Source organism: Megalobrama amblycephala, linkage group LG8, assembly GCF_018812025.1.
Source record: "Megalobrama amblycephala isolate DHTTF-2021 linkage group LG8, ASM1881202v1, whole genome shotgun sequence".
In the NCBI taxonomy this organism is placed as follows: domain Eukaryota; kingdom Metazoa; phylum Chordata; class Actinopteri; order Cypriniformes; family Xenocyprididae; genus Megalobrama; species Megalobrama amblycephala.
The window spans coordinates 5874045-5891177 of record NC_063051.1 but is presented as its reverse complement, the minus strand read 5'-3'; the positions used below and the strand labels follow the sequence as shown (position 1 = coordinate 5891177).

At 36.3% G+C, this 17133-nt stretch overlaps 1 protein-coding gene across 2 annotated transcripts in view; it reads left to right on the top strand.

Moving 5' to 3' along the window:
* Positions 1 to 17133, top strand: part of ca16b (carbonic anhydrase XVI b) — a 122523-nt gene that overhangs the window by 53478 nt on the left and 51912 nt on the right. For both annotated transcript variants that reach the window (XM_048198895.1, XM_048198896.1), the window contains exon 3: positions 13374 to 13553. In XM_048198895.1, the coding sequence (XP_048054852.1) occupies positions 13374 to 13553 (180 nt within the window). The remainder of the gene's footprint in view (positions 1 to 13373; positions 13554 to 17133) is intronic.

Sequence of the window (17133 nt, the reverse complement as noted above, 5' to 3'; positions counted from 1 at the left end):
CATAGCAACGAGGTCAACCTCGCCCTTACTCTTAGCTTAAGACTTCAGTCGATTCCTTAGTAAAAGTTGGTCTCAGCATCTTTGTGAATAGGTTTTAAGAGAAAACTCTTAGCTAAGAACTTTTACTGCTATTTAGGAGAACTCTTAGTGGTAAGATAAAATGTTTTGTGATTACGGCCCCTGGTTTAGGTCCCTTCTTCAGTGTTTACTATCCACTAGGTGAAAATCTAGGTGAAGTCTGATTACTTAGAAAATTAATTTTCCTTAATAATCCACAGGTTTTGAAGTATTATTCATTCTTTCAGTCATTTTTTTATTGCCCTAAGATTTAATTAATTATAAGCCTCAAATGTGAAATGTAATTTGGCAGCTGTCATTTAAATGCTGGTGATACTCTAAAAGTGTTTTTCTTTTCAAACAGATTTCCAACAATTTTCTGTGACTAAACAGCTCAGAGTAGTTAAAAAATATGATCTTGCCACTTATGGCAAGAAAAGAGGTATTATTGTGCATTTTCCTTTTTTTTTCAAGTTATTGAAGACATTTTGAGGTAAATGTGAGAAAATTAAAAAAAAATGACTTTCTGCTGTCATAATGCATCCAAACAGCACTATTAACTTTTAACAGCAGAATTTAACTTTTTAAGATGATTGTGTTTAGAATAACTAAACTATTATTTTTTTAAGTCCATCGAATTGATCTGTACATTTGAATTGAATCATTAATACAGTGGCGGTTCTGGTTTATTTGGTGCCCTAGGCGAAATCAGACATGTCAATCCTCAACCCCTCCCCCCAAAAAAAATGTATAAACATGCAACAACTATACAAATGTTGACATGCTTTTATTGTAGAACTATTCCCGCTTATATAATTGGATGGAGGTTCAAACTCCAGTCCGAACACCACTGGCCTCGAGCTCTGTGACATTTGACTAAAGCCAGAGCCAATGGTGAAAGTCTTTAAATGTAAAGACTCTGCCCCATTTTGGAGATTCTGCCCACTTTTGGAGTTGACGCACCATTTTGGAGATCTCCTGTCTGCAGTTATACCTACTTGCCCAAGGCGGCTGCCTATATTGCCTATGCCAGGATCCGCCACTGCATTAATGGAATACTTCACTCATTTTACTCTGTCTTACATTGCTCCAAACACGTGGCTTTCTTTCAATCTGTGAAACACGAACAGAGAAGAATTGTATTAGTCACTCTTTTCCATCTCTTTTACCATTGAAGTATAATTAAAAAAAAACATTTTTGAATTATATTTCAAGACTTCCGAAGCAATTTGTGACAAGTAGGCTTGTGTGAATAGGCTAATTTGCTGCAAACGGATCACTGAGTCAGTGAGTTGAACTTGAGAATTGAATCAGTCCAATTCACAAATGAATCATATCATATGACTTCAAAAGTCTTATAGCTTTTGAGTCGTATAGACTATTTTATTGATACTTTTAATAATATTCAGAAGAATAATACCATCATTTTTCTTTTTGTGGTTTACAGAAGAAAGACACCACTGTACAATCTTGAAATGAGGGTGTCGAAATAATGGCAGCATTTTCATTTTTGTGTGAACTAATCATTTAAGACAGATTGTTTATTGCCTCTCATTTCTCTTCGAATTAGGGACGTTTAGCATATGTTTTCATGAATATTGATACTTCTAGTTCTAGTCATCCATTTGAATATGCATATCTATAATCTGCTCTCAAAAACATTTTCCGAATTCCTTATTTCCCATGACTAACATGTTTAATTCTTTTTTTGAAGCGTAACAATCATTTGCTCATTCATTTTGCGAGTCACTCCTGCAGTGAAGCTCATATAGTAGGCTTTCAAACAACAAGCCTCTTTCAACAAATAATGCTATAGTTCTGGTGAACGAATCGTAATCCTCATAATTTGCATCTCATTGATTTGTAACTTAGTTGTAGGTATATTTGTCCAGATTTGGATCTTATCGGGCCTGTTTTTCGCATCACTTGAAGCTATCAATGACCCTGGAAAAGTGGCAATAACCGCAGGCCTCCCGTCCAAACCCCAAGCAGCTCCACTGTCACTATCAATCGCGTCAGCGTCGCATGTTTGTTTCCTGTCGACCGTGCGCAGTCCACAGACCACCGAGGGTTAGATTGAACACGACTGGTGAGCGGAGCTGTGCCAAAAAGTGTGACGGCTGCCAAAGTGTGCGCTACACGTCCCATTTTCTCAGGGGGGACAAAACAGACATGACAAGGCAATCTCCACACAGTCAGTGTTCCCGTGGCAACTACGGTCGGGTTATTTATCTGCAAGGTTAATGGGATTACGGCTGGTAACAAAGATAGTGGATTGAGACAAACATGTGCCCGTTGGACTGAAGGGAATGTGACAGAGAGTGGTAGCTGTTGAGCTAAATGACTCAGCTAGCCCAAACAGATGGTGCTCAATACATACACGAGTCATAAAACAGTTTTATGGCTGGCGTTCCTGGTTTTTCCCTCCAAAAGAGATCTGAATGTGGCACCGCATATTTGGAAGCATTTGCATCATCTTGCCTGTGCATGTTTTACTCACAGTTGATTTTGATTTTGGATTCTTTATTCTACTTCTGTTACGTAAAGCTTTTTTGCCAGAAAGTTCCATTTTTGTCTCATTTATACATGGAACATTGTTCCAGTGCATCTGGGTATTCATTAGCAAAGTTGAGGATCTCTTCCAGTAAAAAAAAAATCTGAACATAAAAGATAAAATTACTTGACAGAAGACATTAAGGCATCTGCAATATTTTTTTTCCTCTTATTTTAACTATGACTTTAGTGAAAAATAAATATACCAAAATGTATTTGAAATACACTTATTTTATCATAAGTATACCTCAAATACATTTACATATTTATGTGTTTCATATAAACACCCTGCCTATATATATAATTGTTAGATGTATATATAAGGGGACCAGGGGAATCTTATTATATTTAGCTAGGTTTATGCTAAACAATTTGCCAGTGATATATTATCTGAAAATAAGTCTTAATATCTTGGACATTTTGACCTTGTCGTGGGCTGAAACTTATGTAAGAAAAAAGTTTCCTATGAACACCTCCACCTTCTTGTTTTTGTAATGTTAGATCCATTTCCAGAGTGCCTTTTCACCTATCTTTACAGGGAGCCCACTCCTAAAAAAGCAGCTAAATGTCTCCTGAAATTGAACAAAATTCTGCTAGCGCAAAGAGCATCTAACAATTTTTTTTATATATATAGGCCCTAATAGAATATGGCAGGTCAAATCAAACCCACCTGAATTCCAATTACCATCTTTTCATGAGACCATTATCTCAGAAATGCACTTACTTTTTCCATCAGCAATTTCATATTTATAGGCGCTAGCTAAGGCAAGCATTAGTATTGCAAAGGCCAGAATGATGAGTGAGTGTTATGAGTGTTTTTTTTGTTTGTTTGTTTTTTTTAATCACCCTAGCAACTGCATAATAACGTGCTAACAACCGCTTAGAATACCTTAGCAAACATATAGCATGCAACTTTGTGGCGGTGAGTTTTTCAGGGGCAAGCATTTTTCTACTAATCTACTTAATTTAGTGTGTTGCCTTTTAAAGGGGGCCTATTATGCCCCTTTTCACAAGATGTACTATAAGTCTAAGGTGTCCCCAGAATATATCTGTGAAGTTTCAGCTCAAAATACCCCACAGATCATTTATTTTAGCTTGTCAAATTTGCCCCTATTTGGGTGTGAGCAAAAACACGCCTTTTTGTGTGTCCCTTTAAATGCAAATGAGCTGCTGCTCCAGGTCCCTTTTCCAGAAGAGGGCAGAGCTCACGCTTCAGTTGCTCAACAACAACAAAGCTGGAGAATCTTACACAGCCAAAATGACAATTGTCAGTAACGGTGTTCAGCCTTACATTGTTCAAACTGGAGTCAGACACTGATGGAGAGACTCAGGAAGAAGTTACAACTTTTAGAATGCATCTGGATGTTTCTGAATGATTAGTGGATACATTTATGTAGTTGCTGTGGAGTTGATTCAACTCATTGACTAGCATGTGCCGTCATGTTCATCTTTTGTGCAAATCCAGCATTGAAACTCATTTGTGAAGCAGTCCAGTGAAATGACGGCATGTTAACAACACTCTATTACAACAACTCTTCCTCTTCTCTAAAGCAACATGGCCTCACCCCCTTTGTTGCATGTTCCCGGGGGCAGGGTTTATCTAAATTTTCGAGTTTGTGATGTCTCCAACCCGGAAAGAAGCTTGTTGTTTTCCATACAGCCGTTTGTTGTAGTCCTTAAAAAGCAATTTCTGTAAAAGAAAATATCTCCCTTTGCATTGAACTTTGAGCGTCGTAACTTTTAAGATTTTGTTTATGCTCAATCAGCAACATTACACACTAACTAAAGTTAAAAAAGTGAAATCATAATCAAGGACCCCTTTAAATAAGACTTATTTAATTTTGTTGTGCATCTAGGGTCTTGTATTGCTTTATTAGTATTTTTACACTATGCAATCCCACGTGCCCTGCATTCATTCATAAATTCAGGCCTGAGGGCAACACAAACAGCATAATAATCATAAATGTGTCTTTATGTCAGCTTCTGTCATCAATAAAATAACTTACACATGTTTGAATCCCCAGTTGTTTACAATTAAAGTTTGATTGAAAATAAATCAGATGATGATATAGTTGTGTATCTCTTTGCATTGCCAGACTTGAGATGGAAGGGGGGGAAAATGCTGTTTCGTTCTCATTATCATTATCTCGCTCCTCCTGTCTCTTTCTGGAAATCAGATCGTGCAGAATTAATCCAATTAGTGTCTCTGTTAATTAGCCTGCTATTCCAAGACTGAGATATAAATTAGAGCTTTCAAATTGTTTGGTGAGATTGTTCTGAACACTAATTAAAATGCAGTGTGAATTATATGAATTGGCAGGACATAAAAGATGTTATTTCTTGGCCGAAAGAAAGAAGAAAGTTGGGAAAGCAGTCAGATTTAACACACAACTACATGACTGCAAGAAGTTCAAGTCACCCGCTGAATCTGCAGTAGTCTTTTATGTAGATGAGGCTGTTAAAGGTTTACTGACATTTCTGTTCTATACAGAGAGGCTTTATATATTGTTGGATAAAACTGGGTTATAAGGGAAATCCATACATTTGATAGAGTAAAGGATGTCAACAAAGACTTTCTACATGTGGTGTATTGTTTGAACTTGTATATACTGATGCAAAGTCACATTTAAATTCAGGCAAATCTTATGCTGGTGGAGCACCAATAAGAGCGAAAGTATTGCAGCATAATTGCATCTCTCAGGGATCTGTTTAAAAATACACATATGTAGCGCATAGTGTCTCACATTGCCTTGATGTTGGAGTGTCAATGAAAAATTCAAAAGGGCTTTGAGGCATATAATATCTTTTTATGATCCATACCGATGCCCTTAAATGCTTTGAAATATATTCCAAAAGAAATTCTCAACAATCATTGAAAGGTAATAAAGCCATTAGAGCATAATTCATTAATTTACTCTGAGAGTGAGTAAAAAAGGACCATAAAGGTCTCTTCTGTAGCTCTCAAATGTCATTCACTCTTATGCATATTCAAACAGAGGCGGAGGGTATTTTCTTTCATTTACTAACTTATATTTTAGTCTGTTCCTCACTTTAAAAAAACTAAGTATTTTATGCTTACTAAAGCTGCATTTATTTGATCAGAAACACTGTAAAAGCTATTGTGGAATATTATTTAAATTTAAAGAAACTGTTTTGTATTTTCATATATTGTAAAATGCTATTTATTTCTGTGATGGCAAAGCTGAATTTTCAGCATCATTATGAACATCTTTACGATCCTTCAGAAATCATTCTAATATGCTGATTTGGTGCTCAGGAAACATTTCTTCTTATTGTCAATATTGAAGACACTTGTGCTACTTATAAACCTGATTCCAAAAAAGTTGGGACACTGTACAAATTGTGAATAAAAAAGGAATGCAATAATTTACAAATCTCATAACTTATATTTTATTCACAATAGAATATAGATAACATATCAAATGTTGAAAGTGAAACATTTTGAAATGTCATGCCAAATATTGGCTCATTTTGGATTTCATGAGAGCTACACATTCCAAAAAAGTTGGGACAGGTAGCAATAAGAGGCCGGAAAAGTTAAATGTACATATAAAGAACAGCTGGAGGACCAATTTGCAACTTATTAGGTCAATTGGCAACATGATTGGGTATAAAAAGAGCCTCTCAGAGTGGCAGTGTCTCTCAGAAGTCAAGATGGGCAGAGGATCACCAATTCCCCCAATGCTGCGGCGAAAAATAGTGGAGCAATATCAGAAAGGAGGTTCTCAGAGAAAAATTGCAAAGAGTTTGAAGTTATCATCATCTACAGTGCATAATATCATCCAAAGATTCAGAGAATCTGGAACAATCTCTGTGCGTAAGGGTCAAGGCCGGAAAACCATACTGGATGCCCGTGATCTTTGGGCCCTTAGACGGCACTGCATCACATACAGGAATGCTACTGTAATGGAAATCACAACATGGGCTTAGGAATACTTCCAGAAAACATTGTCGGTGAACACAATCCACCGTGCCATTCGCCGTTGCCGTCTAAAACTCTATAGGTCAAAAAAGAAGCCATATCTAAACATGATCCAGAAGCGCAGGCATTTTCTCTGGGCCAAGGCTCATTTAAAATGGACTGTGGCAAAGTGGAAAACTGTTCTGTGGTCAGACGAATCAAAATTTAAAGTTCTTTTTGGAAAACTGGGACCCCATGTCATCCGGACTAAAGAGGACAAGGACAACCCAAGTTGTTATCAGCGCTCAGTTCAGAAGCCTGCATCTCTGATGGTATGGGGTTGCATGAGTGCGTGTGGCATGGGCAGCTTCCACATCTGGAAAGGCACCATCAATGCTGAAAGGTATATCCAAGTTCTAGAACAACATATGCTCCCATCCAGACGTCGTCTCTTTCAGGGAAGACCTTGCATTTTCCAACATGACAATGCCAGACCACATACTGCATCAATTACAACATCATGGCTGCGTAGAAGAAGGATCCGGGTACTGAAATGACCAGCCTGCAGTCCAGATCTTTCACCCATAGAAAACATTTGGCGCATCATAAAGAGGAAGATGCGACAAAGAAGACCTAAGACAGTTGAGCAACTAGAAGCCTGTACTAGACAAGAATGGGACAACATTCCTATTCCTAAACTTGAGCAACTTGTCTCCTCAGTCCCCAGACGTTTGCAGACTGTTATAAAAAGAAGAGGGGATGCCACACAGTGGTAAACATGGCCTTGTCCCAACTTTTTTGAGATGTGTTGATGCCATGAAATTTAAAATAATTTAAAACGTAATAATTTACTCAGTTTAATAAACGTAATACATTTTCTCAGTTTAAACATTTGATATGTCATCTATGTCGTATTCTGAATAAAATATTGAAATTTGAAACTTCCACATCATTGCATTCTGTTTTTATTCACAATTTGTACAGTGTCCCAACTTTTTTGGAATTGGGTTTTTTGTATTTTCTGGGAACTGTGATACATTTTTTTAGGATTATTTGACTAGAAAGTAAAAAAAAAACCCAACAACATATATTTGAAATGGAAATCTTTTGTAACGTTACAAATGTTTTTACCAATTATCAATTTAATGCATCCTTGCTGAATAAAAGTATTAATTTCATTCAAAAATCAAACCAAATAATTCTTGGTTTGTTTTTTGAAATGAGGGTGAGTGAAAATTCTGTCATTATGCACTCACCCTCATGTTGTTCCAAACTTGTATGACTTTCTTTCTTCTGTGGAGCATCACTATTTTAAAGAATTTTTCCAACGGTTTTTGTCCATATAATGAGTATTATAAAGACATGAGGGTGAGTAAATGATAACAGAATTTTCATTTTTAGGTGAACTATCCCTGCAAGTCCTATTAATTATCTCCTCTGACATTTTTTCTCAGTCTATGAAGAAGAGTTGATAGGTTTCGTCTTTGTGTTGGTGAAAATTTGTTGCGTTTGCGAGAGCAAGACACGGGAAGACACTACAAAACTGTCAGCTATCACCTTCCCTCAACACATCTCTCAGTGTGATGTGATGAAAGCTGTTGCATCTTGCAACTTGTGAGCCACGTTGTCTGTGGTGACCGGTCGTCAGATATGTATATGGTCCTTACGGACGAACGAAGTGTTGAAGTGAAGGAGACGCTGAATGACTTTTAAAAGAGTGCTATCCGTCGATCACCCTGGCAGGGTGGATGTAGTGTCACTGTCACAATTGAAGATGCCGGCAGAGCCAATTGTTTAGTCTGTGACACGAAGAGATTAAATGGTTCAATGAAGATTTGTGGACTGTCAGCTGGATGGAAGGGGAAGGCGTGCAGGAAATACCGTAGGCCGATATCTTAGGATGAGAACAGCATCTTGGTATTTTCACAAAGGAACCCAGATGACTAATTAATTAGGAGATCAGAGAGCGGAGGGAGTACGTCTCTGCTTTGTGCAGGTGTTTTAAATCTATTTTAGAGAAGATGGTGACCTGCATTGCTGTGGGGGGCTTATGTCAAAGCAGGCTGAATCTGGAAGGGAAAATGAGTGTTCCAGGTGAAGTGTCTTTGTGTAGATATCCAACCCCTGCTGGGAGAGAAACCGACAGCTGGTTCGGGGCACACCGTGCCAGCACTTAACAAATCAGAATAGAGGAGTCTGGTCCAAGGAGAAATCAATGGGGAGGTGGAAAGGGGTAATCCAGCATCCATCTAAGATTCCTATTAGCACCAAAACTGGGTGAAAAAATCAAAGTGGCTGACTGTGATCTGAGGAGCCTGAGGAAATACAATGAAAGCCAGGATAACCCTCAGAATGTGTTTAATTGGCCTGTGACATTGAGGAAAAAACAGCATCAGATTGTAGCGTCAATTCATCATTTTGGACCTGGACAGCCGTGTTGTCAGAATGCAAAAATATTCAACTTGAGAAACCAGTTGCTTTTCCATAGCTTGAAAATTGATGTCAATTAGCAGAGCTCCGAGGAGAGTTCTGCACTGTAGCGGTGGGCCAAGAACTTTGGAATGACCTACTTGTCCCCTCATTAATTGGGTAAGAGGAGTAACCTTTCCTTTAAAGAGGAGAACCGTGACTTCTTCTGTCCCAATGGAAAGTGATCTGACCTTAATCTGTCAGATGGAAAAGAGAGCTCTCCCATTCTCTCGTGGTCTCAGTGTTCCTGTTCCAGAGACCTAGGTGTTGGGTTGAAATTGGTCAGGGAATCTCATTTTTCTGTCTTCGATTGCTTGGTCAACTGGCGTTCAGCAAAATTGTTATTTTTTTTTATTTTTTATATTATATATCTTTGTCTCTGTAGGTTACATCTGTACACCAGTAGATGGTGACAAGAGACTGTTTTTTTTACGAGTGAATCATTGAATTATTCAGTCAATCATATCAATTCGTTCAAAAGCACAGATTCATTCAGGAATGCAACAAGTGCTTGCTGCGTCCCAATTCGCATACTGTCCATCCTAATAGTTCTGGCCGGTATGACCAAAAATCTGTATGACGTTTTTTTTTTTTTAAGATTCTGGCGGTTTCACAGTATGTCACGTTTTTGTTTGTTTGTTTGGTTTTTTTGCCATATCTTACTGTTAGGAGTACAGGGAATATATTATATAAACATTGTAAGGACAAATAAAAATGTTTTTAAAAATGTAATCAAATCAGTTTATAAAGCTAAAAATTTTGTTTAAAACGAAATCAAATTAATTTAATTAAATTAATAATATTAATAAGTAGCCTACATTTTTACGGTGCAATATCTGTAATTTCAATGAAGACCTTTGAGTTTGTGTTTTAATAAACGGTGTTATTATCATTATTAGGCTATTAGCTATTAATCGAAGTACACTAGATTGTACAATAGTATTCTGTTATTTCAAGTTATACTGAACTTTTATTTTGAAAGGATTGTGAAGACGTTTGACTTCCTGTGTATATAATATGACAAATGTCAATAGTTTTATCAAATTAAACAGTGAAATGTTCATAAAGTGACTCTAAGAGCAGCTCTGCAGATAAAGTTCATGTATAGTGAGTGAGACAGCGGACACTGAAATTATCGTGAGCGTCACGCGTATGTGTAGCAGTAGACGAAAATGTGCCGCTCATTCATACAGACTTCAGATTTCAATAGCAGTCATTTTTAGCTTTAATATTCGCAGACACTAGTCCGTATCGATATCCGATTCATTGTACAGCCCGACTTTTGATTTATTCATCCAAAAATTGCTAAATTCTGTGACGTTCCGCTTTATACAGTAAGTTCTATTTGTGACTGGATTCTGTGATTTCATCCATGTTTTCTGCATCGCGGCAATCATTTGGCTCTGCATGGTATGCGCAGTATTAAAGAGAGTTAGTTTCGTGAGTTATTTATTGTTGTGTAATAAAGTTGTTTCCATAAGTGTAAGAAGGGTATGTAGTTAATTGAAGTCCGCTCTCTATGCGCTCTACATTTCGCTTCATGGCCATTGAATAGATACAGCAGCTGTTTCAGCTACGCACCAGTATGGCGGTTTTTGAAAAATTCATATCGGTCTCAAAATTGAAACCGGTATACCATATGAACCGGTATACCGACCAGCACTACTAAATAGTATTCGAAATTAGAATTAGTGTGTCCCAAATTGTATTAAATTGAAATGAGTATTCCAAAGATACCCGGATACTTTTTACCGGTTAGAATCCAAAGAGCAGATCCCTGCACACTCTAACGGCTAATATTGCCCACATCCAATTATGTGTTGGATGAGGATTCGATTAGAACTACAAACTAATAAAAAGTGTAAAAAAAAAAAAAACTACTAACATGGTGGGTGTGCGAGTCGAACGGTTAAGTATAGAGAGGTTGAGATAAAGGAGTTTGAGTGATTAATAATTCTAAGATACTATTGAGTTAATAGCATCTAACCTGATGAAAAGATATTGGTTCAATGTTATCCACATTATATTTCATCTGCAACAGCATTGTGAACTTTTGTAAGGATACATTTGGTCATTAACTTTTAAATGCATCATTATGCAAATTGCAAACACATAGAGTTCTCCACATGAAAGACCCATGACTGCCAGATCAACATGCTACTACATTTCTATCTGAAATGGTTGGAAATTAAATTAAGTTGATTGTGGAGGATTTTAACTGTGACAAGATGATTGACAGTCCAGTTTACAGTGACAGGATGCGTGTAACTATGCATCCGTTAAAAGGCTCAATTTAATGATGTGATAGAATGTCCCAAAGCATGCCTACTCTTTTGCTACACACTCAAAAATATGTACGTTATCTTCACAAACAGAGAACATTCTTTTAGGGCGTGGTATAAGTACTTGAATTGGGACGCAGCAACTGTCAATGAGTGAGTCATTGAATCATTCACTGAACCGATTAGTTAAAAAAATGCTGATTCATTCAGTAAGGACTCCACTGTTTTGTGCTTGTGTTGCTTGAAGATGGTGATTCTACTTTGATTCTACTTTAAAATAATTTGTAACTGTTTTTGTTAACAGAGCAAAATAATACATTAGTAACTGGCAATATTGGTGTCTAAGATGTAAGTTTCTCGATATTAACTTCTTGTTTGTTGTTTTGGTTTATATAAAAGCAGTAAAGTGGACAACTAGAGCTTTTGCTGTGGACACGAGTCAGTTTGAGAGCGTTTGTTTGGTTAGTGTGAAAGCAGATTTCTGTGCACGAACGACCCACACCAGTCAAACAAGTCAAACTCTGTCAAACTGACTCATGTCCACAGCAAAACCCAAGTGTGAAAGCGCCTTCAGAATATCATAGAGATGTCATAGAGTATATAGACAGGGAAAATAAGCATGGCTGAGCTCAGTTGGGAGTCGACAGACTTTTAGCGCAGAAGATTAGAGACAACATTATACTTGACACCATGATCAGACCCTCAAGCCTGAGGGCAAATCTGATGTGCTGCTGTCTTTGAACCTATGACATAAAATACTTTGGTTGTAACTTAAAAATTGCTTCAAAATGCAAGGCCATTTTTTGACTATGCATTTGATTTATCATCATGGATCAACACAGGTCGGTGTGCACACAAGATAGCGTTGTGATGGCAACCATGCACATTTTAGACCAATCCTTTAAGGCTTTTCACCTCTCCTCCCACTTTTTCCAGAGGCTGGTAAGAATCTCAGCATGAACAGTGCTGATGATGAAATTGTAGTGGTTAGCTAAATTTCGTGCCTTTTTGTTTTGTCTATTCAGGTTACCATAGCAAAGTCTATTTAATCTGACTCTGGGGAAGCCGGTCCTAAATTTGGAGTGATTAGCTTCAGACTCCACATAACTGGTCTTTAGAAATTATAATAAAATATTGTTGTGTACATTTGTCCTTACAGGAACCTGAAAAATTTTGATTAAATGACATTTTCCCTTAGGAGGGGTTCCTTAAGGAAGTTGTTAAAGAGCAAAGCCATTCTCTTCAGAATCTTATCCATACATATAGCTGTTTACCACAACCCTCTAAATGTCACAGATTATTATTCATATACTGTGTGGGAGACTTAATTTGATGCGCAAAGCATTAACCATTAGAAGGCAATTTACATACACCACTTTGACATGGACTCTGATATGTCTGCCACCACCGGTAATGAAACCATTCATCAGTTTAGCGCTGCATGTTTGCTGAACATGCGTGTTCATATTTCTCTGTCTTAGGCCAACACAGATGGTTGATGAGCAGCAAATGATAGCTTAACAACATTACGAGAAAAAGTTTGCATTCCATTTGTGTTTTGCTAATTCAGATTTACATTGCAAATGTGTACTTTTCCTCAACTGGTAGACAGAGATGAGTCAATGTTTAGTCAACAGAGGAATTTAATTCTGTCCTGAAGCATGACATGATGTGCACTGTCTAAAACTATTTTAAACAGCATTTTGCAAATTCAGTTTTGTTTTTATATTTGTTTTAAATGATTATGCATGCTATTTTTATTGATTGAGAGGCCTCATGCTAACTGAGAGACTACATGAAATATTTGTGCTTTTAAAAGGTAATTTAAGACACCACTGGACTTTTTAAAATGAACTAGTGAAGGAAAAATAATGTGATTTAAAAGTGGTTAAAAAATGGACTTAAAATGTTTCCATTATATATTCATATACATTTTGACCTAAAATCATGTGAGGTTAAATAAATGGTGCTAGTAAGGTGAACGTGCATACGGATGATGTGTGATTTGAGGTTGCTTTTAAGCATCTGCCAATGAATAAATGTAATGCAAATGTAAAATTTATTGTGCATTGTTCCATATCCTTTCACAGGCACCCATGGACCACGGAGATGGGCCTCTGCTTTTCCAGAATGCGGGGAAAGGAATCAGTCTCCAGTGGACATCTTAGATCAAGACACCCAGGTCTCTCAGGAGTGCCAGGAGCTCACCTTGGATGGCTTTGAAACCAAATCATCAAACAGGACTACGATGAAGAACACGGGCAAAACAGGTTCATCAAAGGATTAAACTCTTTTAACAATACTTGCCTGCACTCATTTCAGAACTTTGACCATCTCTTCACTCTTAGCTTAAGGCCACTTAAATGTTTAAAATGTTTCCAAATAATTGCACTGTAAGAAACATGTAGATGTTGAAAGGTTTCCATCATGACAGACTGTTGCATCAGGTTTGAGAGAGTTTGAAAGTCATGGCCCAAGCAAATATCAGACATGCTGCGCACAAAGCCTAACACCGCCCTCGCTAAGATCCTATAAGATCCCCCTGGATTCTGTTATGATGCTTGTACATCTGTTGTGGATGTGGAAATCTGAGCAGCATTAATTACAGCTTTTTCTTTGAAGACTACCGTTCAAAAGTTTGAGGTTGCTAAGATTTATTTTTTTGAAAGAAGTCTCTTATTTGATCAAAAATACAGTAAAAGCAGACGTTTTCTGAATTAATATTGCAATTTGTTTCCGTTAAATATGTTTGAATATGAAGTTGAATTTTCAGCATCATTACTCCAGTCTTCAGTGTCACATGATCCTTCAGAAATCATTCTAATATCTTGATAGCGTTGAAAACAGTTGTGCTGACACACTTTTTATTCTTTGATGAATAGAAAGTTCAAAAGAACAGCATTTATTTGAAATTGATTTTTTTGTTGCAATGTGAGTCTTTGCTGTCACTTTTGAGTAGTTGATCATGCATCCTTGTTGAATAAAATATTAATTTCTTTCAAAAAACTTCATACTGACCCCAAACTTTCGAACAGTAGTGTGAATGCATATCAATAACATGACTGAAATCTTTCTGTGGAGTATACTGTTGTCATCATCATCATCATCATCATCATCATCATCATCATCAAAAAAAAAACCTTTAAATGTAGTAATAGAAAAATATTAACATTTCTGAATGTTCTCCATTTTTCCAAATAATTCTTAGTGGCCATAAAAACTCTTATTCAGTCTCCCATACCTTATCTACAACAATCTACATTTTGCATGTTTGCATTTATTATTAGGGGAACTTTGGCCTATAAACCTAAAGCTAGACAATGATGGCTGGTGTGACAGGTGTGGCTTTCTGTTGCTTTTAATTAGTAGTGATATTGAGAATGGCACAGTGAAAGAGTGCTATATTTACTCCTGAGAAGGTTTTTGGGAACACTCGCCAGAACCATCAGCTCGATGTGGCGTAATTACCATAGGAGCTTTTTCTACTGTTTATAGAGCACAGCATTAGATCCTTTAAAACTCCAGCATCACGCGCGTCTCCTGAGTACCATGAGTCTTTAGCCCAGTGTGTGTACTGCGATGTGTTTATATTCACCAAAAGATCCTATCTCTCCACAAACATTCCTCATATCCCGCTGAATCAGTTTGTTTATTTTCATCCTAATGCTTTAGTTTACTTAAGAATTAAATGGAGATCTCCACGCGAGAGCTTTTGTGATGCGAGATGTCTTTGAGTAGTTCCTTGCAGTTCATCCTAGTTTCTTTTAATTACGCTTCACGTTCTAATGGAGTTTAACATAGTATGATGTGATTAAGTGTTTTAAGAAATAAAAACTAATTAAAGTAGCCATTTAAAACTAGTTTAAAGTGAAATATGTGTAATGATTTTGGAATTATAATTTGGAATTGTAATTGTTGCTTTCTCCTGCCCAGGTTTAAAAGGCAGAGACGATTATAAGCAATTATAGCGAATCTAAGTTGAGCATTCAATAAATTTACGGTAACGCTTTAGAATGAGGAACAATTCTCACTTATTGCTTATTAGCTTGTATATTGTCTGTTTATATTATATTGTAAGTATTTATAAAGCACAAAATAATACCTTGTTCTGCATGACAATATTCCACATCCCATAATACAACAACTACACTACAACAACTAGATATCTTACCAGAAAATGACTTTTGGTAGAAGTTAAAGTCACTGTTTAGAATATTACTCGAGTAAAGTATGTGATATTTTTTGTACTTAAGTATGAAAAGTATTTTTTTATATTAAACGTACTTAAGTATTGAAAGTAAAAGTACAAGAAAAAATACAAAGGAGCAAAAAAAAATTAAAAATGGTTCTATACACAGTTTGAGCAGCAAGATTGTTCAGTTTTAACCTTCTTAAATTTTGTTGTCTTTAAATTAAAAAAAATTGCAAAATGTGTAAGTTAAATATAAAAATACTAATATATTAACAATACATTGATCTTTCATGTTAATTCATAGTGCATTGCTATAACTAATGTAAGAGACAACTTTAAAATGTTAAAATGTAAATGTTGAAATTAACAATGATCAATAGTTTTATTAACCTTATTTAATGTTACAAATTGAGTCTTATTGTAAAGTGTTACCATTTCATTTAAATCCAAACAGTCATGCTTAAAAAATTGCCATCTTTACACACAAAGGCATAGCATAGGTCTATATGCAACTTCGCTGGATAATGAATGCATAACAGCGAACAAATGGATATAAACTAATGCAAATGAATGGTAACAATCGTGACATTAAACAGTTGGTGTTTATGACACATTGTTTTAACCGCTTGAGGTACTACTAATGTTAGCATCCTCTCAGCCAGCAAACATACTACTGTTGTCCACAAATGCAGCCTCTAGTCAACAAACTAATTACTTTATAATGATATGAAAACATGTACTTTAGTGTACACTCTATAACATACCGTTTTGTTGTCCATTTTAAATCCGTTTTAGAAGTGTCCCGCTCTGTGCAGCATGCAGCCTCAAGTCACGTGTCAAAACAAACTCTACGAGGCATCAGTGATAGTTTTTATTTCGCCTCTAGAGGCCGCTTTCGTAGAGTATAGTGATAGCTCACTCTTCTCAGTCACTCCAGCAATGGACGCAACTCGGAAAATTAAATCAACCGCGGTTATGTGAGCACTTTGTTTGCACATGCTTGTTGCATTCTGTGTTCTTCCGCCTTAATTTTGTAGTAAGTAACGAAAATGCTTTGGGGAAATGTATCGGAGTAAAAGTATACATTTTATTTAAGAAATGTAGTGGAGTAAAAGTAAAAGTTTACTTGAGTTTTTATATTTCTGTCAAGTACAGATTCTACTCAAGTATTTATTGAGGCAAAAGTCATAGTTAATAGTGAACATGTGTTCTCCATACTAAAGTGTTACTAAATTTTCTTTCAAGTGAATGTTTGGTAACACTTTAGATTAGGGGACACATATTCACTATTAACTAGGAGTTTTCCCTCAATAAACTCCTGATTACTGCTTATTGATAGTAAGTAAGGTAGTTGTTGTAGTAGTTATGTTTAGGTAAGGGTTTTTAGAATATGCTCATGCAGAATAAGGCATTAATATGTGGTTTATAAGTACTAATAAACAGCCAGTATGCTAGTAATATGCATGCTAAAAAGCAACTAGTTAATAGTGAATTTGTGTTCCCTAATCTAAAGTGTTAAAAAATGTTTGGTAACACTTTATTTTACAGTGTCATTGTTACATATGTTACATGTAGTTACAATAATAATAACTATAAATAATGCATAATTACATGCAACTAACACCAAACCAAACCCTAAACCTAACCCTATAGTAAGT